The sequence below is a fragment of the Leucopleurus acutus genome (assembly GCF_964270905.1).
Source record: "Leucopleurus acutus genome assembly, chromosome: 1".
In the NCBI taxonomy this organism is placed as follows: Eukaryota; Metazoa; Chordata; class Mammalia; order Artiodactyla; family Delphinidae; genus Leucopleurus; species Leucopleurus acutus.
The window spans coordinates 41500395-41520550 of record NC_139142.1 but is presented as its reverse complement, the minus strand read 5'-3'; the positions used below and the strand labels follow the sequence as shown (position 1 = coordinate 41520550).

The following is a 20156-nucleotide window of genomic DNA, read 5'->3' as shown; positions in this document are numbered from 1 at the left end:
CAGTGGTAAAGAGCAGCTGCCTCAAGCCCTCCCAATAAAAAACTGTCCTGAAAACCTGACCTTTCCCCCAAGGGCCCACCAGTCTTCCTTCATGATTCAGGGACTCAACGGTTAACTCCTGGCATGACAAGCAGGGGACGCCAGGACCCTGTTCCCATATTGCATCATTAGTTCTGATTCATTGATGCCCATGTTACACTGTTGATAAATATTTTGAACATTGGCCTAAGTATGAGATGCTGATGGACCTAAAGATGGTGGCCAAAACCATTTGATAATATGTACCCAGAGCCTGAAACATGCGTCTTCCAGGAGTCGATCCCATGGAAATGATAAAAGATGCAGGCAAAGAACTATATGTGAGGTGCTCTTTGCAGTGTTGTCTGTGAAAGCCAGTGATGGTAAACAATTTAAAGGGGGATGGTTGTATTATCGTACACAACCGTAACAGTATCTTGCTCCCACTGAAAAGTCACGCTTTCAAAGAAATTTTGATGACATGGGAAACTGCTCAGCCTGTAATGATAAGGTTTAGAAAAAGACGTAAAACTGTATAATCAGTACGATCAAAAGTTTGCAAAGAGTAGATATAGACGTAGGCAGAGAGAAACCATTGTTTGGTGGGATTGTGGGTTGTTCACATTTTTTTCTTTATACAAATATTTCCCAAATTTTCCACAGTGCATTGTTCTCCATCCTACCTTGGGATAAGGTTGTTTTTTTTTTTCTGATTACAAAAATAAAATTGCTCTTTAAAAAAAAATGCGTAGAGTATATTTTATATCTGTCAGTTTCACTCAGAAAAGCAGGACTACTGGGGGAAACACACACACAAAGCAAAGAGATTAACCCTTATATAATCATGCAAGCTAGCTAAGCACTCCCCCTAAAGCTGCTGTCTTTGCTTCATGTCCCTGGAGTAGGCAGTTGGGAAGGAGGGTGGGTGTAAAGTGGGGATGGAGCAAGGACAGGCTGGAGCCCACAGGGACAGACTGAAGCCTGTGGTAGTTCTCACTGCCTGTCCCAGGACTACAAAATGCCTGCTGCTTCATTGCCACCCTCCACGTCTCCCTTGAATTTCTCTTGTGGCTCACCCTACGCAGAAAGGTACAAGAAAGGATGTAGGCAAGTTGGTTCAGCCTAGCCTACTTGAACATTACAAAGCCACCACATATTGCTCTTTGAAATTAGGAGGAAAAATAAATATTATTTAAAATGCAACCAGTGCTTGTGCTGTAGAGACAACCCTAGCATTTTTTTTTTTTCTTTAGCTCAGGGGCCCTTTACTTTCTCTATTTACTCTTCCCTGGGAGGATTAAAACAAAGGTGAATCTGCAAACCACCCAGAGTTTTTCAATACCATTGATCTCTTTAAGCAGTAACTGTGAAAACTTGGTGATTCTTGGACCTGATGAGATGGCCTCAGCTTTCTGCCCAGAAATCCACTAAAGGCATGTTTCTCATGGCCCTTTCCCCGCTAAGTAGCATAATCTCATAGCCAGTGACCCATTTTCTGTCTTTATTTTCTTTCTGTTACAAAAGCCAGTGCTATCAAAATGGGCACCAGATTTTAGAAGTGGAGTACAAAATTTGAGGATTCTCTGCCTCTGGCAGCCCTTAAACCAAAGTTGTACCCCAATAAAGGGCAGTTGGCGGCTTCCCTGGTGGTGCAGTGGTTAAGAATCTGCCTGCCAATGCAGGGGTCACGGGTTCGAGCCCTGGTCCGGGAAGACCCCACATGCCGCAGAGCAACTAAGACCGTGAGCCACAACTACTGAGCCTGTGCTCTAGAGCCCATGCTCCACAACAAGAGAAGCCACTGCAATAAGAAGCCCATGCACCGCAACAAAGAGTAGCCCCCACTCGCCACAACTAGAGAAAGCCCACGTGCAGCAACGAAGACCCAATGCAGCCAAAGATAAATAAGTAAAATAAATTTATTTTTTAGAAAAAGGGAGCAGTTGGTTCATGAATATTTATTTGCCTCCTCTTCCTATAATCCCTTTGTTTAATAATACCAGTTTGGGGGCATTTTTTCCTCCCAGTGTTACCAATTCTATCATTCCAGCTGTGCCTACTGCCACCCCTGCCATGGAGTGTCCAGGTGGTCGTGAACTCACAGTTTGTGTTTTCATTAATGTTGACTCAGCTTCATTAATGAAGAAGCAGTGAGCAAACTTGCCCATAGAATGAACCAAAACATACCTACCTTTCTTCTTTGGTGCTTGGTGAAGTGAGCAGACATCTTCTGGATTCTTCTGTTGGGGTGTTATACTCTGGTTCTGTAGAGTTCTCTGTTTTTCAGCCTTGAGATACTGCCAGTGAGAGAGCCTCCCCTTGGGGTGGATTGTCTCCAAATGTCTTTCCATTAATGGATCTGCCTGCAGGTTTCCTAAATTATGTTTGTCCTTCACAGTTGTTCTAAAGTATAGCGTAATGTGTCTGACACTATTTTTTCTGAGATAAATAGGAGCCGAGTAATAGCTATGAGAAAGACTTTGCATAGTCAAAGGCCATCCAAAGGGTAAGCTGAGAAGGCAGGATACCCCATTGATTCTCTAGCTGTGTGACCTGGGATGTATTTCTTAACCCCTCTCATTTCTCTCTTCTCGTCTGTACAATGAGGTCAATTTCGTAAGCTTGTTGTGAAAACTGAGAAAATATGATTTTGAAGTTGTCAGAGAACTTGGGACATGTCAATGTTAGCTGTGATCACTGGCAATGTCAGTGATGGTGACAATAAATGAAACAGTGGTATGGACTGAGTTTCTGCTTGTTCACATTCACGCTAGCCTGGGATTCAGCTACATATTGGTAAATAATGATACCTGGTTTTCTCAGAACAGTAGTGAGTATTTCAAAAGCACCTCTCCCTTAGTTGTTCACAGGACATTTCAGAGGTGGAAATAGTAAGGTGGGAGGATACATTGTGTAGAATAAGGGAAGAAACCAAGAAAGTCTTTATTGTGAGCATCAGAAATTGGTAAAAAGGGGCCCCATTTAATTCAACAGTTTCTAGGGCAATGGTAGTCAACGGCAGTCCCTTAACTTCTGGGTAGAGCTCTGAATCTGATTTCAGGAGCACCCTTAATTTACGTCTTGGACGATGGAGGGCAAGAGGAAGTCAGACTCCAGTCCACTTCTTTCTTCCTTTCACCCACGTGCCACCGCAGCACTCAGTCCCCACGGCAGCCCGTGGAGATGCTCACTTCATTGGGTTTGCAAACAACATTACAATTCCTTCTTTTGTGGCCTAGGAAACGTAAGTGGTTGATAAATATCTTCAGTTTTCAAAATAAGACAATTAAAGAATATTTTTAGACCAACACCAAGAGGTTCCATTAAACAAGTCAATTTTCACAAATGAGTAACTTACTAGGTCAAAATGAACCGGGTTTACAGGTTCCCTTCTCAGCAACAAAACTTGTTCAGAGTTGCAGCATTGTAATCCAATAGTGCATTCTAGCTGTATGATTTCTGAAACTAAGCTAAAAAAACAAAATGTCAGTGTTGAGGAAATAGTAAAAGAACGTTTCAACACAGTTGCAGATACTGTTATTGTTAGGAGTCTTTTTATTGAAGTATAGTTGATGTACGATACTACAGAAGTTACAGGTATACAATATAGTGATTCAAAATTTTTAAAGATTATACTCCATTTATAGTTATTATAAAATATTGGCTATATTCCCTGTGTTGCACAGTATATCCTTGTAGCTTATTTTATACCTAGTAGTTTGTACCTCTTACTCCCCTGCCCCATCTGTCCCCTCTCCCCACTGGTAACCACTAAGTTGTTCTCTTTATCTGTGAGTCTGCTGCTTTTCTGTTATATTCACTAGTTTGTTGTATTTTTTAGATTCCATGTATAAGTGATATCATACAGTATTTGTCTTCTCTGTCTGACTTATTTCACTTAGCATAATGCCCTCCAAGTCCATTCATGTTGCTGCACATGGCAAAATTTCATTGTTTTTTATGGCTGAGTAGTATTCCATTGTGTATATGTACCACATCTTCTTTATCCATTCGTCTGTCGAAGGACACTTGGGTTGCTTCCATATCTTAGCAATTGTAAATAATGTGACTATGAACATTGGGGTGCAAGTATCTTTTCAAATTAGTGTTTTTGGATTTTTTGGATATATACCCAGGAGTGGAATTGCTGGGTCCTATGTTAGTTCTTTTTTTAGTTTTTTGAGAAGCCTTCATGCTGTTTTTCACAGTGGCTGCTATTGTTAGGAGTCTTAAACCTAATTACCAGAGTGGACATTCTGGGTTCCAATAAACTGGCATTCTCTAAAATTTCTAAAAAAGAAAACTAACAAACTTCTGATAACTTTCTACTCAATCATGCAATAAACTAGTATTTCCTGGTTGATTACTTTTTCTGTGTGTGGAGTTTTTATGTACACAAAAAAGTACAGAATGTAAGAAACACCCACATTTAACAAATGCTAACATTTTATCATACTCACCATGGATTTTTAAGAAATAAAACATTATAAATATAGTTGAAACTGAAAGGTGACCTCTATTCTGAAAGTGATATGTGTTTTTTTCTTTGTCCATATATATATTATCTTACTCTGAATGTGTATATTCATAGACAATATATGGTATCTCTTCATTTTAACTACGATATAATGTTCCATTATATGAACATGCCACGGTTTAATTATTTTTATCCCCCCTTTGGATAATGTCTATTTCCAAGTTTTCATTATTTTAAAAAAATTGCAGTGAACATCCTTGTGTATGTGTTCAGGAATTTCTCTAGGATAGGCACCTCGACATGTAATTACTGGGTCATTTGGTTTGAACATTTTTACCTTTAATTGCTCTCCAAAGCAATTGTTGTAATAGCTTATACCTGCAGTGAATTAGTGGCCAACCATCTGAGGGCTTGGTATTGTCTGAGGGGATGGAACTAGTGTCGGGTTGCCCTGATCAATCATTTTATGTAAGTTTGAATGTTTCAGGTACAGGACACTGTCATTAAAGTTCTTCAGTTTTCTCCCATATACCTTAGCCCATCAAACTAAAGTAAAAATTCCTGGAATAGGAAGTAAACATTTCATTTAAAAAAGAAAAACCCAAGGTTTAGAAAATGAAAGCGTTCCATTCAAATATCTTTAAAGCTGGACCAAAGTACAAAATGTTACAAGTACCTAAAAATGGACAATTCACTCAGCATTATGTTTATTTGGTTTGACTACAAAGGAAACTGCTCTGTGTGTGGTTCACTCTTCCTCTCCTCTAGACCTCTTTGCACCCTCAGGTCCAGACCCAGGCAAACTGTGTTTCCATCTTTAGCCAGCTTTTGACTGATATATGCCATCACCAAACACAGGAAGTTCCTCTGAGGTATCCGCCACCTCCCTGGTAGGTGACTAAAGTGCAGGTGCAGAATCGGCACGTCTGCACAAACAGGCATGTTGGCGGTGGCTGGAAAAGCACACAATTGGTCTCTTTCTTCTCCTCTAACCAGAGCGCCTTTATCTCAGTCATCTCTTTATACAAATTATGAAAGCCTCTCCCCTTTCTTGTACTCCTTGATTGCTTCAGATATTGAGTAACTGAGATGGGTAACTCACTGTCTGTCCATCCTCCATGAATCTGCTGTGTGGATGCCACCTCTCTTTTTTTTTTTTTTTTGCGGTACGTGGGCCTCTCACTGTTGTGGCCTCTCCCGTTGCGGAGCACAGGCTCCGGACGCGCATGGTCAGTGGCCATGGCTCACGGGCCCAGCCGCTCCGTGGCATGCGGGATCTTCCAGGACCGGGGCACGAACCTGCGTCCCCTGCATCGGCAAGCGAACTCTCAACCACTGCGCCACCAGGGAAGCCCCCCCTCTAATTAGGGAACATCAGGGTGGAAGAGAGTGACCCTGTGTTTTACATTCACTTATAGTCTTTCAAAGAACAATAAAAATAAATAAGCAATATATAGCTGAGACACAGAAAGTTATCTTAGTTGGACAAACCAATTAATACGGAGTCATGGAGAGTATGGGGGTTGTGTGTCCCGTGGAGCTCTATTTTCCCCTCTGGAATGGGGGCTAGAGAAGCAGACACCACAGCTTTCACACCACAGCTGTCACTCATGCCTGCATCGGTGCCCCACTGTGGGGAGAACACTCCTGCTTCGGCTCCAGTCACTGGAAGAGACTTGGAGCTGTGGGTTTGAATGGAGGCCCTGGGAGGGCAGTCGTTCTCAGCTACTGAAGAGCGGCTATCTTTGGCTTCCAAATCTTAATTCTTAAGCAGATTCGTTTTGACAGCTCGGCTACAGGACAGATTCCATCAGGTGTTGATTGCAGAGTTTGGAGTACATGACAATCTTGGAGCTCTCAGTCTTTGCCATAGAGTACTTGTCAACAGTGCTATTGTGGACCAAGGTTCCAAATGCAACTATGTGAGGACCTTTGAGCCCCTTGCCTGTGTGTTGAAGCCCATAGGCACAGCTCCATTGCATTTCCAAAATTCTGCAATCTGCAGGTGTAGAACTGCACATTAAATGAGTGTTCTCAGCTATCGCTATATCTCTGGAAAGGGGTATCACTATGGCTCACATATGAGAATTCAGGACTGGCTGCCTGTTCCAGTTATCACCAGCCCAGGGATATGTAGCTCATGAGACACTCCAGACCAACGCACATCCTTTGTTTCAGTTTTCCTTTGGACTGTGGCTTCCTTCCCTGGTTAATTGAGTGCACTATGAATAACTCCAAGCAGAGATGGCAAAAAGATTTATCTTGATTACTAACTCTAAACAACTAGGGGTTGAAGCCTGGAGCACTGAGAAGCATTTGGAGGTTATGAAGGATCTCAGTACAAATAGCGTGGTAATTGGATAGCACTGTCTTCCCTGACACATGGTGGGAGAATGTGGCATTTGTAGCAGATATTTACCCTCCTTTGCCCTTGAAGGCTACTCTTGCGCCTAGATTATGGTTGTACATAAGTATCACATTCCATGCTTCTTGCCTTTGCATCTCTCCCTGGTTCTCTCAGAGTCTCTAGATGCTATGGCAATTACTTTCATAAAAAGACCACCAAAAGCCTGCCTGACTTCACCGTCTCCAGGAGATAGGTTTATGAAAGACATCAGTAGAAGGAAGTATCCACTTTGTAAGAGATCAAAGAAGGAAAAAAGCCACTTTTCCTGAGTTTTTTCTATATATATTCATTTCATTCTTTTCACTAATAGCTCTAGCACACCTAATGTTATTGAATCCACATTACGGTTGGTGCATTTCAGAGCCTCTCCCTTTTGGGAAGTAGGAAGAAGCTTTGAGCTTCCAGTGTAAGTTAGAATGTGCCACTAATAACTTCGATGCAGAATTCTCCAGATTCCTTACACTCTGGGAACCAAGTAATGTGTGGAACTAGAAATGGGTTACAGTAGAAAGTCTACCAAAGAATACCAACTTTAAATTAGTGTCTTAAATTCTCTTGTTATTCTTCAGTGCACTATGGGACAGCATTTGACTGGAGCAGTCTTAAGATGGCATCCTTTCATCTGTCCCCGTATGTCAGGAAAAGCAGTTTATATCTCCTCAGTTTCTAAGAGGTACTCCCCCACATTCTCACATTTAGACATTTCTAAGACAGTGACATCTTCCAACTGATGCTTTTCTTTTTTCTTTCTTTTGCCAAAAATGCTGTCATTAATCCAGTAGTATTCTGTAGAGCCAACGATGGCTTAAAATCAGAAATATGGTTATGACTCTCCTTCTAGGGGACAGTTAACCCTGCCATAGTATTTTTCACAGGCATCCTGAGAATGCTTCCCTGAATGGGATATGCCTTTACGGGCTCACTGTTTCCCCTGATTCTCTTCATAGTTTAATTACTATTTTCCAAAGTCCTCTCTTTATGGCCTCGTGTTAAACATTATATTGCAAATCATAAACACACTTTGATTGTTTTCCCAAGAGCAGGTTACAGAACATCAAAACCCACTTTACAACATTCTGAAAGTCTGGTCTGGTAGCAAATCTGGTAGCAAGATGTGAGGCAACAAAGGCCATTGACACCACTGATTGGATTTCCACACTGTGTGAGGGTTTAGTGATGTGTGTCCAAACATGTTAATTTACCAACCAGCTGGACTAAATTGTACCTGAGTCTGTAGCACTCCCAGATGACACATGGGTCAAAGACTTGACTCTTAACAAGCTACATAGAAGTAATTTGTTTTATGTCATTACACACCTTTGTGTCATAGGCAACAGGGGGATGTGGGCTTGTATCATTTCTGAAAATAATAATTGGGGCCTGTTTCTTTTTCTTTGCCATGAAAATGAAGGGAAGTTGTCATCTAAAATTGGCTTCAGATGTTGGAGTTACACTGATTGAGATGTTTAGGCTCCAGTCATATTCCATGCCGTGAAATGCTTTGCCAAAGAAGTGACTTATTAAAATAAATAAAATAAATGTCTCGTAGTTTGGAAAGTCGACTGTAAAGTCTCAGCTTTTAGTTCTAGGTAAGGATTGTGGCTATTTTCTTAACTATATTAGCACATGAAATGCATTTTCCCCCAGGATCCTGTAGCATATGACTTTTAAGATTTCAATTCTGTAAAGTCAGCCAAGGCTTTTTCAGGAAAGAAGAGGGTGTTGAAACAGGCTGGGCCTCTGAGCTGTTTAAGAAATGTAGCTGGCTTCTTTACTCTCAGAGTCACATTGTTACTCTTTGTTTCATTGCTGGGATTCCCACAGAGAGACTAGATGTCTTTAAAGTGGCACTCTTTTCTTGCTTTTCTGATGTAGGTGATTTTGGGGAGAACCAAAGTGATAGCTGGCCGAGAAGTAGCACAAGCCTGATTTTTTTTTTTTTTTTTAAGGGAACAGCGGTCAAGCGTAGTTTTCTTTCTGGCTGCGGGTGGGGTTAGGGGAGGTGGGGAGAGGGTCTAAACTCACTGAGTTCACTGCTTTTTTTGGTGAGCAGTACAAGAAGTCTCTTAGAAGTACTCCAGCTATTTGCCCAGCAAATTTCTGGGGAGGATAGACGATCAGGTGCATCTGTGGGTATAAGGGGATAGAGTAGAACAGTCTCAGTGGCTGCACAAATAGAAACCATGCCACACAGACTAGACAAGGCAACGGAAACAGGTAGAACTGAGGTGAAGTGGTCAGGATAGGGTAGGTGTTCTTCAGCAAAAGCTTTGGGCAAGCCTGAGCATTTGTGTAATTTAGGTGTGAGAGTCTGCAAGGTGTTAGTCATACAGCTTGGCTTCCACCTTAACACCTTTGTAGACTACGTCCTCTTCAACCAGGCAGGACTTCAACCAGTCATAAACCAGTCATACATATTTTATTTTGCTAAACTGTAGTTATATTGAAATGCCAGAAAAAAATTGCTGCATGTTCTGTCTGTAGCACTCTTCAGAGTGATCTCCACTTTTCACTATCTTTGAGCTATTTAACAAATCGGCAAATTGTTTAAAAAAAACTGATAGCAACGCAAATGATTCTTGTCCACTGAAGTAACTTGTGTCTGATGCAATTGATTATTGCCGTATTGACCAGTTTTGCCTCTATTTGTAAACCAATGTTCATACATATCTTTGCTCTTTGAATTTTCTTTTGAACCTGTTGTAACATCTTACTGGTTCTCTCTCATTTATTAATGAGTTCAACAAAATCTTTGACCTGAGTTCATGCCACGATTTTACCTTTAAAAACAATTATCCTTTATCAGTACAGAATTTTAACTCAGGGAGAACTGATAGAGGGGCTACCTTATTTTAAGTAATCTGAGATCTTCTATCTAATTTTAAACAAGTACATCGTTTGATAGTGGGAAGCCCTCTATGAGAAAACATGCATTGTATATCAGTTTTACTGAACTTTGTATCTGCATCCACCAGAGAAGGGGAAGAAGCAGAGCTCAGGAGGTCAGAAGAGGTGTCAGGCTTCATACGTGGAAGAAGCTCCTATGATGTTTGAAGAGATGCACGTACAGGCGGGGAACAGGGACGGCAGATGTATAATGCAGAGACCTGAAAAACAGTGCCCTAAAGGAGCCTAAACTTCCCTAAAGTTTCTGGCGGCTAGTGAGCCTAGGTTCTGTTTCATTTCTGTTAACTTATATTTATGTTTTAGAGATAAAGTGTCCTCAGTCTTATAGTAAGAAACCCAATTTTACTATTGAGTTTATGTCTAACTTTTTAAAAATATGTATGCTTGATAAAATAAGGACTATCCATGTTGACCTCTGTTTCATGTATCTTTTATTCTAAATCATAAATGTTATTTTTTGTGGACCATCAGGAAAGCAAGACCTTGTTCTGTTTCCCCTTGGAGAGACATTCTGGTCGGATATCTTCCCAGTGCCCTTTCAGTAGAGACCGTGTAGAGTTGAACATCACCGACAAGCATGTGAGAAGAGCCCTTTCATAGCAATTCAGATGGATGTATTGGGGTTATTTTTTCAAGTAGTAGACATGTGGGTGTGATGACCTTATGGAAAATTTGAGATTTATTTATGAATTGAGGAAGATAAACATTTGCTATTCAGTCAGTGGAGAATTTTTGGCCTGGTTAGGAGATGACTTTGGGAGGACATCATAGCTTTATTCAAATCATTTCTATATTTGCTGGGTTATTGTTCATAGGAGAAATTAGACTTATTCCATGTAGTTCCCAAGGGCAAAACTAAGGCCAACAAGTGCTTGAAGTTACAAGAAGACATCTGTCAATTCAGTTATGAGGTGAATTTTCTGACAGTCGGTGAGAGTGCTGGTTCCAAACAATTGTGGACCTTTGAAGCCTTCTTTCAGAGAACATATGATCGATCACCTGCCGGTGACCTTCTATAAGGGATCCCTGTGAGGAGAAACTCAAACTAGGGTGTCTCTAGGGTCAAAGACCCAGCTATGTAATTCCATGATGGCTTGCCTTAAAAACATACAGATGTTTTGTAGCATTAGGAAAAATGCGGAAGGAAGTTTGCTCTTCTTCTGTGATTCTAAATGCTAAATGTGAAAGCCATTGTTATCGCGAGTCACCCTCCAGTCTTTTCAGAAAATGACTGACATTCTAGGCTTAGGAGGAGGTGTTGGATTTCCTGGCAGATGCAGAAGATGCTGTTCTGTAATCAGTCCTTGTGTGGGCCCAACCGGATTTGGGCAGCAGATGCATTGGATGTGTAATTGTGGCAGTGGCCAAAAAATGTAACCAGGCTTGGCAGTCTCAGGAACCACATGACTATCTTGAAATGTGACAACATAGGAAGTATTTTTTGAAACCAACTGCCTGCCTTTGGCAAACTTCGGTTATAGGATATAGTTTCAGCCCACTGCCAGGGGTCAGAGGTAAGTGCTGGAAGGACTGAGTAAAGCTACTGCCTCAAGAGTTCAGGTTTGTGGACCCTACAAGGTTTTCTCTTCCCAATGAATGAAGAACAAGAGGGAAAGAGTTGGAGGCAAATATCAGGATTTAAAGGACCTAATGATTCTGTGCTGTTTTTAAAAGTGAGATTTCAGGAAGCAGCAAGCTTGGTAAGAAGGTACACTTTTCAGGCATGGCAGGTCCTGCTCCTTCTCTTGCAGAAATGCACATTACTGGGCAAGTTCCACACACTTATGTGCTCATCCTAACTTTTAATTGGGGCTGTTGGACATAGAGTGGCTTCGAGGAGAGGAGAAAGCATGGAAAATAGTTGGTGACCAACTAAGAATTTTGATGTACTCCCGCTCTCTTGAGAGCCAAGCTTAATATAGCACAGGGTTTGGCAAACTATGGCTCGTGGGTCAGATCTGGCCAATAACCTGTTTTTGTAAATAAAGTGTTACTGAAACATGGCAGGGCTCACTCTTTAAGTGTTATCTATAGCTGCTTTCACGCTGTACAAGGGCAGAGTTGAACTTGAGTAGTTGCAACAGACTGTGGTCTACAAAGCCGAAAATACGTATGATCAGGCCCTTTACAGAAGAAGCTGGCTGTACCATACTTCATCATGGCCATCTTTCAAGAAGATGCTAATTATACTACTATTGAGCTAGAAGGGAAAGTTAGCAGAAGTCATTAGCAAGGCCTTCTGCAAAATATTCTTCCATCTTCCATCCTACCTGTTCTTCCTTCCCTGTTCCTTGGACCTGGTCTCACCCACATTGTCATCTGTTCCCTATCATTCACTTGAATTTATTAGATGCCACACACATCATGGAGACATACCTAATAGAATAAAATATTTTGACCTGTCTGGCCCTTTCTGCCTAGTATTCTATAAAAATTCTAGGTATAGAGTGAATTTATTTAACATCTGTTGTGTTCATTAGTATATGGGGCTGAACCCATGAAATCCAGAATATGAATGACAGTTTAATGCAACAGGTGACTATTTTGATCGTTAACAAGGTGTAGCATTTCTTGAGCCTATATGATCATAGTTAACATGTTTTCTACGAGAATCTTCTTTAAAAAGGGAACAGGTTTTTATTAGTGTTTAGTTGCCTTTGTCCTGTAATGAACATTATCAGAATGAAGTTTACTTTGTATCATACTGAAATAGTACCTTTCTGCTGTTGAAATTCATTTAGTTAAACCTTAGTTTGTCTCTACTGTTTTTGAGTTAATGGTACTATTATATATCGCTATAGAAGATTTTTAGCCAATCTAGATGGTTAAATAGTGTGTCTTTACTTCCTAACAAGTATTATCTAAGAACCTCATGGGTTTGTAACTGAATGGATATTTATGGCCTTTGCTGGCCAAGTGCATGTTGCTTCTGCCTGTGATTTGTGGTCTAGTGAAAAACCACAGAACGTGTCCTTTACAATTGATTGACCTTTTCACAGCCTATTTTGGGCCTTCTAAGAGCATCTTAAACTAAAGAAAAACTGTACCAGGTCGTACATACTATTACTTGATCCTATTGGAAATTTTCCCTGTGGTAATTTCAAAAGAAGTATTCTTTACATTAAGACTTCATGTTTAAACTGCACTTTGAGACCCACTTATGTCACTGAAAGACTTCAGCTGCTACCAAGAAATTGTTTGCAACACAAATATGTAAGTGTGGAAATTTTAGAAAGTGTTAGCCTGCTTTGGGTACATACATCTTAGCCCAGATCGTTCAATTTCTTTGTCTGCATAAACAGCTGATATTAGGGTTAATAGTCTGTTTTAGAAATAGAAAATCCAGTAAGAGGAGATAATTAGAGAAATGTTTTAAAATAATTTGCTGTAGGGAGCAGAGGGGTGCCCCAGGGATAGAGAACAGAAACACCGCAAATGTTGCAGAGTCTCGACCTGATGTTGCTCACGTCACACAGAACATTAGAAAAAGCAGAGCTCTTGTCCTAACAGAACACGTAATGCTTTCAAACTTACTTCTATTTTAATTGTGAAAATAGTGCATGTTCTTAGTAAAATGACAGTTTGAATCATACAGAAGTTTATAAGTAAAAGACTTTTCCTACTGCTACCCAGGGGGTAGCCATTGTTAAATTTTATTATATCTATTTCCAGAAATGTTTGTCTGTAGTGTACATATTTTTTCTATAGATGGAAAATAATATTTTAAAGCATTTTTTCCCTTCATAATATACTTGGTCATTTTTAGTATCATTACACAACTCTACTTCATTCTTTGCTACTGCTACAAAGTAGTTTATTCAGCCATTCCCCTTTCCATATACTTGTTAACTTTATTATATGCTAATTCAAACAGCACTGCAGTGAAACAGATCTTTGTAATATGTAACTGTGCAAGTGTAATCATGGGCTAAATTCCTGAAAGTAGACTGACAAAGGCTGTGTGTGTTTTAAATGTGAACAATTACTGACAAAATTTACCTCCAAACTGCCCCAATTTTTTCAGTCCTAGTAACAAGGACTTAGAATAGCCATAGCTGGAGATCCTTAAAGAGTATCATTATCATCCTAGCTAACATTTATTGAGCACTTCTGTGTGTACTGTTCCCAGATCTTTATTTACTTGTATTAACTTATTGAATCCTCACAATGACCCTATGAGGTAGGCACCCCTTTTACAGAAAAGGAAACTAAAACTGAGTCACATGCAGAGGTTACTTACCTTGCCTGCCTAGAAGTCACTTAAGGTAGCGAGTGGCTGAGGATTCAGATGGCTGTCTGTTGATGGTGGTAGAAGAAGTGGAATACAGTCAGCTTGGATTGAAAGAGAGAGGATAGTGAAGCGAGAGACAGAAATCTGGGATATAGCTGTGAATGCTTACTTCAGAAAGAGTGCAGACAAATGAATAATGCAAAATTTATTCCTTTGGGCAGACTGATGCTGAGAAAAACAAATGTACTGTCGAACATTTAAAGAGAATGGGGGAGGATCTCTTGGATTTTTTTTTTAGTAGCCACTGACCAGAGATATGGAGTGAATAATGTGCCAGTCGGAAATGAAGTGAGGTTAGAAATAGACTGTGTATTTCTTTACCTTCTAATTGAGTTGGTTGATTAGAGCCTGATTTAAAAAGACAAAAAAAAAAAAAAATCAATGTTCTTGAAGGTCCCTTGCACTGTACAAGTTCCCTTTACTAGCAAAGAGTTTTTTTGTTTTGTTGTTTTGTTTTGTTGTTTTTTCAGAGTTTGAGATTGTAGGAGCAAAGTGGAAAACCAAGAGAAGACGTTAAAGCTGTAGTCAGTGCAGGTTGAAAGCAAAGGCAGTGTCAAAGTGCCCATCCAGCAGGAAATTTTGTCCATGAATACTCTCTTATTGATGACTATCAAGCTACTAAGAAAACAGGATGAGCTGGATTAGACAAATAATAAAATAATTAACGTTGAGGAGTTTTTTTCCCCCTCTAATTACCTTGTCAAGGAATTAGCTGTTGAAAGTTAAGCGTTTTGTAACTTAGTCACTGAACAACATAATTTTTTTTTAAATTACTGATTTTAAAAATTGGGCCCTCAAACTAAATATAGTAACAAACTGTGTTTTCCATGGCATCTCACTAGTAGAGGCATGTAGACTCTTAGAGCTTGTAGGGACTTTAGAAATGGTCTAGTCTCACCTCTTATTTTGAACAGAAGAAAAACAAGGCCCAAAGATATTCAAGCTTAGCAAGAGACGCTGATTGAATAAACCAACAAGTAAGTTCTGGAACCTCATCTTTGCATGGCCTATCTGGTCATTTTTCCATCATACCATCTCTCTGAATATAAGTGATGTTTGCACATATTCTCAAAACCCAGTTATCAGTGGAGAATTTAATAACATAAAATGTTTATATCAATTCAATTCTAATTAATCTAATAGATCCTCTAAAGATAGGCATATATCTTAAATGCTTATTACATTTCAAGAAGAAACAAAACTAGGTATTAATATGAATTATCCATTCTGTAGGTAGAACGAAAAGAGCATTTAATGTGATTGCTAGAACTTGTATTCCCATAGGACAACCTTCTCTAGGTGTCTTTAAGGGTTACCTACAATCTGTTTTAAAAGAGAGGGGAAAAGCAACTTTTTAAAAGAACAGAATGAAGGCAGTATTCTTGCTTATCAGAGAAAAGTTCTAATGGAATCACTGAAATAGGTAGCCAAAAGTAGCGTTAGAGGTGTAAGGTTTAGTGAGGGTTCTGTTTACAATTTCAGTGTCCACAGCTGGTCAGTGCTATGGGCTCATCTTCAGGGGCTCTTGAGAAATCCCCATGAAGACAGCCGATAACATGAGGTGTATAACAGAACGGGAGAACAGGTTAGGGAAAAGCTTCTTAAGTGCTGTCTGCATGCACACATTACAACGATAGATGAGGTGTTGATAGAGGGGCAGAAGAGTTCCCACAGAAAGTCTAGAGAGAGGGTTCAGAGGTAGCCCGGGTAAGACATCAGGCCTTAGAATAATATTCAGAAATGTTGAATGTAGCAAAAGTAGCACTAAGGGTTTAGGGAGAGGTGAACTCATTTTTGGCCGCTAACCATGTTTGAGTCTCTTATAGTGAAGTGGTGAAGAGTGAAAAGCCAGCTTTGCACTCAATGTGTATTGCTTGTGGTTAACCTGAGGTCTAATGTTAGGAAAGAGGTTGCCATGATTCTTTCCCACTGCCTCTGAATTTCCAGCAGGATGACCTTTAGCAACACATCTGTCCTCCCTTTACTTCTGTTTCCTCTTCGGTAAAATGAGTATAATGACAGCATCTACCTCACGGGGTAAATTAAATGAAGAGCGCAGTGAGTAGAACAGCGTTTGATGCATGGTAAGCTCTGTATGTGCTGGATATTACAGTTGCTTCTATTACAACTACAGTAGTACAGTTTATACAAGCTTGTGTATTTTCCACTTGTTTCTCTAGAACAAGTAAATAGAACCAAGACAGATGACTCAAAGAATAATACATGTTTGAGGTTAGTAATACAGAGGACCCACCCTTCCAGGAATATTATACATGTTACCCTTCCATCAGTGATCTCTTTCATGGACTTTTTAGGAGAAAGTCTCCCCCTTGGCAAGTCTCTGTGTCCAGTGCCCTTTCGGGGACCTCGGAGGGCAATTGCGTTCAGATCCTTCTGGCCTGTGTCTGTGTATCACTGCAGACTCCAGAAGCCACACAAAGGAGGGGGAGATTTGGTTCACAGGGATGAGCTTCTCTTGGCTACTGTAGCACACATCTGTATAGAAGGGCCAGGGAAATGCACTGCTAAAATGAAGAACTCTGAGGATTACATCCCGCCCTCAGGGATGTAGTGATAACACTTAGTATTTTTACAAGACGCTTTCACGTATGTTAGCTCATTTGATTTTCTCAGCACTGGGGGCATGTAAAATAAAGATGAAGCTTTCTTCCCCTTATTTTGACTGCAGTATCTAGATCTACTCTTAATCTGTTTACATTATTTTAAAAGCATTTTCAGAGTGTAGAGATTTCTCTCTGTATACTAATCTTAAGCTTCTAAAATGATCTCTTTTCAGTAACCAGGACTTAATAGCTTACAGCAGGCTCTCATGGGACCCCAGACATGGGATGTGATTTTGTCGTAATTTTGGAAATTTGCCCTAGATTGAGGGACTAGAAAGATCTGCCACCTTCTATTTCATTTTATAGGTTCAAATACCTTTGAATTTCACTGTGGGTTTTGGCTTGCTGAAAACATTGGTAACAATGGGGTTTTGCAAACTTTAATACTCCATTTTTATAGGAGAGACGTGTTCAGCATTTACGCTACCATTGTAGCTATTTTATTAACATGTTAAATAATAATCAGGGGCTGTTCTAAAAACTCATCAGATTTCCTAAGCTTTTTAAAGCCATGGAAGTGTAATCCAGTCCAACTTCAAAGCTGCTGCTCTAGCCTTTGTCCCCATCATCTGGGATGTTCAGTCTCCAGATGAAATTCATGCAACTCCCTGAGTTCAGATATCAGTTACTGCCAGTTTTCAAGGCACTGTAAGCAACAGTTACTTTGCCCCCTTTTCCTGGCTACTTAAAGAATAGTTTTGAAATTGTTTCTTTTATCTCACTAGAGTAGACCTGCCTAGAAAGATTTGTTTAGAGAAAGTTTGTTTCTCTTCTTTTAGGTAAAGTGTAGGACTGAAATTAATAGCCCTACCTTGAAGCCAGTATCCCAAGGATGGGGATCCTGACACAGTAAATAGGTAGTAACTACTTCATTGTCCAGTAGCAGCTCTGTGTACCTGGCCCAGCTCTTCTCCAAGGGGACAGGAGATGCCGATTATACTAAGGTGTTCTCTGAATGTGAAGCTAGAGAAGAGCTGAAATTTTCCCCTTCAAGTTTGTTTGGTCACACAATGACTTGGAGCCACACAGGTTTGCAAACATGCATGGAAATCTCCCACCACAATGCCATCTTCAAGTGGACTCAATGCTCCAATGGAGCAGAGGCCACAGCCACCTGACTTGAGGGGGAGGTGTGAGCTCAGGCTGGCACAGAGCGCCCATCCACAGAAGCCCTGGGGGCTCTGGTGCTGGCTTCAAGTCACCCTGGTTTGTAAGATGCAGGATTGACTGGAGCGGTTTAGGAATGGGTCCCTGAATTCCTTGGGTTTCAGGTCTCTTCAGTTCAGATATGTTACATTTTCTCAAACTCACAAGCTGTCATGGCATGAGGGCTGGACTTGGGACTAACGTATGTTCTTTCTGTTACCTTCCATCCAATGTCGGGCTTTATTTTACCTCCTCATCTGAAGCAGTATCATCTACTTTTTTTTTTTTTTTTTTTTTTTAGTATCATCTACTTTTGGTCACATCAAATGAGACCTTTCTTCAAAATTTTTACTGTCTGCTGGAGTCTGAACAAACTAATGGAAAAAAGTCCAGTTGACAATTGGCCAAGTCCAGTGGTCATTTTTAAATTTATTTATTTATTTATTTTTGGCTGCATTGGGTCTTCGTTGGTGTGCACGGGCTTTCTCTAGTTGTGGCGAGCGGGGGCAACTCTTCGTTGTGGTACACAGGCTTCTCATTGTGGTGGCTTCTCTTGTTGCGGAGCACAGGCTCTAGGCACGTGGGCTTCAGTAGTTATAGCACGCTGGCTCAGTAGTTGTGGCTCGCGGGCTCTAGAGTGCAGGCTCAGTAGTTGTGGCACATGGGCTTAGTTGCTCTGCGGCATGTGGGATCTTCCCGGACCAGGGCTCGAACGCGTGTCCCCTGCATTGGTGGGCGGATTCTTAACCACTGCGCCACCAGGGAATCCCCCTGTGGTCATGGTTAAAGGCAGTTTTTCCTCTTTTGTGGACTTCATCCAGACGTGTAGTGCAGCAATACCATCCTCAGTGTGACACAGGACCTAGAGATCCTTTGTCCTTGCAAAAAACACAGAGCCCTTCCCAATGTTATTGCGCCCCTGAAGGAAAACAGCATCGTACCGTGTGTGGCTAAGTTCCCATGTCAACTCCCCTTGAACGCTGGTTCAGAAAATGTCCCCTTTGTCACACCTAATTCTGACTTCAGCACTCTCTGTGGAAATTGGATCAGGAAGACCACCCTGATCAAGGGGACAGTCTGATGATTTAAAGCTAACATTAAAAGACAAATATCTTGTATCTCAGTGTCTTCTAATGGTTTGTGTGGGCCATTGTCTAGAGGCTCTGGAAGTCAGATGTGCTTGTGGCTGTTGTGTATATACATCTGGTGGTATATCACTTTTTTTTTTTCTTTCTCTTTAGGACCAGGAAGAAAACAAGGGAGCAACAAGTTGGCCTGAATTCTACATTGATCAGCTCAATTCCATGGCTGCTGTAGGTATCCTTTCTGTTCTTCAACTCACAGTTTAAAATGCAAGTTTAGTACAAAGCGCACAGTTGCACAATAAGTATTCACTTGAGTAAGAACCACCAAATGTCATTATCTTTCCAAACTCTATTCCAAACGCTCAGTGTTGGGGAGAAAGGGGAGGCAGGAGTGGTATTTGGCAAAGTGATTTTTTTCCAGTATGTTTTAAATAAAATCAGCACATACTAAAATATAAGTGAGTTTAATGTTATTAGAGGAAATGTAATCATAAATCTGGCCTCTGTTCAACTTTAACTTGCAATTGTTCCTACCAATCATTTGGAACTTTGATAGGGCAGCACCATTCTAAAAGTTAATACTATTTAAGAATAGTGCAATGAAACTATCCCTTCACTGTTCTCATCCTTCTTTTTTTTTTTTTAAACGGAGGACTTAGTTCCTGGGTTCTTGATCTTACAGGGTACGAAGGTACTCTTTTACTCGTACAAATAAGAAAAAATTTCATGGAATACGTGGTTTAATGGAAAGGCGTAATAATGATAATGCTGAGATATCCTTGGGAAATCTTCAGTATGTGGATTTTTGGTTCAGTAATTGATGAAAATGCATTCTCAGTGTCTAAAATAATTCATTCTGATCACATAGATGTCTCTGTGATGTCAGAGTTTTGAGCTGCTTAGGGGCGTCTGTCGATCCAGCAAAAATACACAGCAGAAAACATGTCATCAACATTCGAGCCTTAATAGCCTAAATCTTGTTCACATTGATAAAACTTGGAGGCTGCTCACAGGAGAGCAGTCTTTGCCTCTGTGGACACACGATTTTAAGAGTTAATCTGTTGGGCTCAACTTTGAGTTTATTATATTCAAGCAGATGATAGCTTCCATAATACTTTCTCTACCTCTCCTTTTCCTGCCATCCACAGAGCCCTTGTGGAGAATTCATTTCTTATCACTTAGAACAAACATTCTAGATTGT

The 20156-nt window shown here is 40.5% G+C and overlaps 1 protein-coding gene across 1 annotated transcript in view; it reads left to right on the top strand.

The window, feature by feature from the left end:
• The window catches only part of DAAM1 (dishevelled associated activator of morphogenesis 1), a 180017-nt gene that overhangs the window by 90967 nt on the left and 68894 nt on the right, over positions 1-20156 (top strand). Inside the window, exon 4 of the mRNA XM_082845513.1 lies at positions 19112-19183. Coding sequence (XP_082701639.1) covers positions 19112-19183 — 72 coding nt within the window. The remainder of the gene's footprint in view (positions 1-19111; positions 19184-20156) is intronic.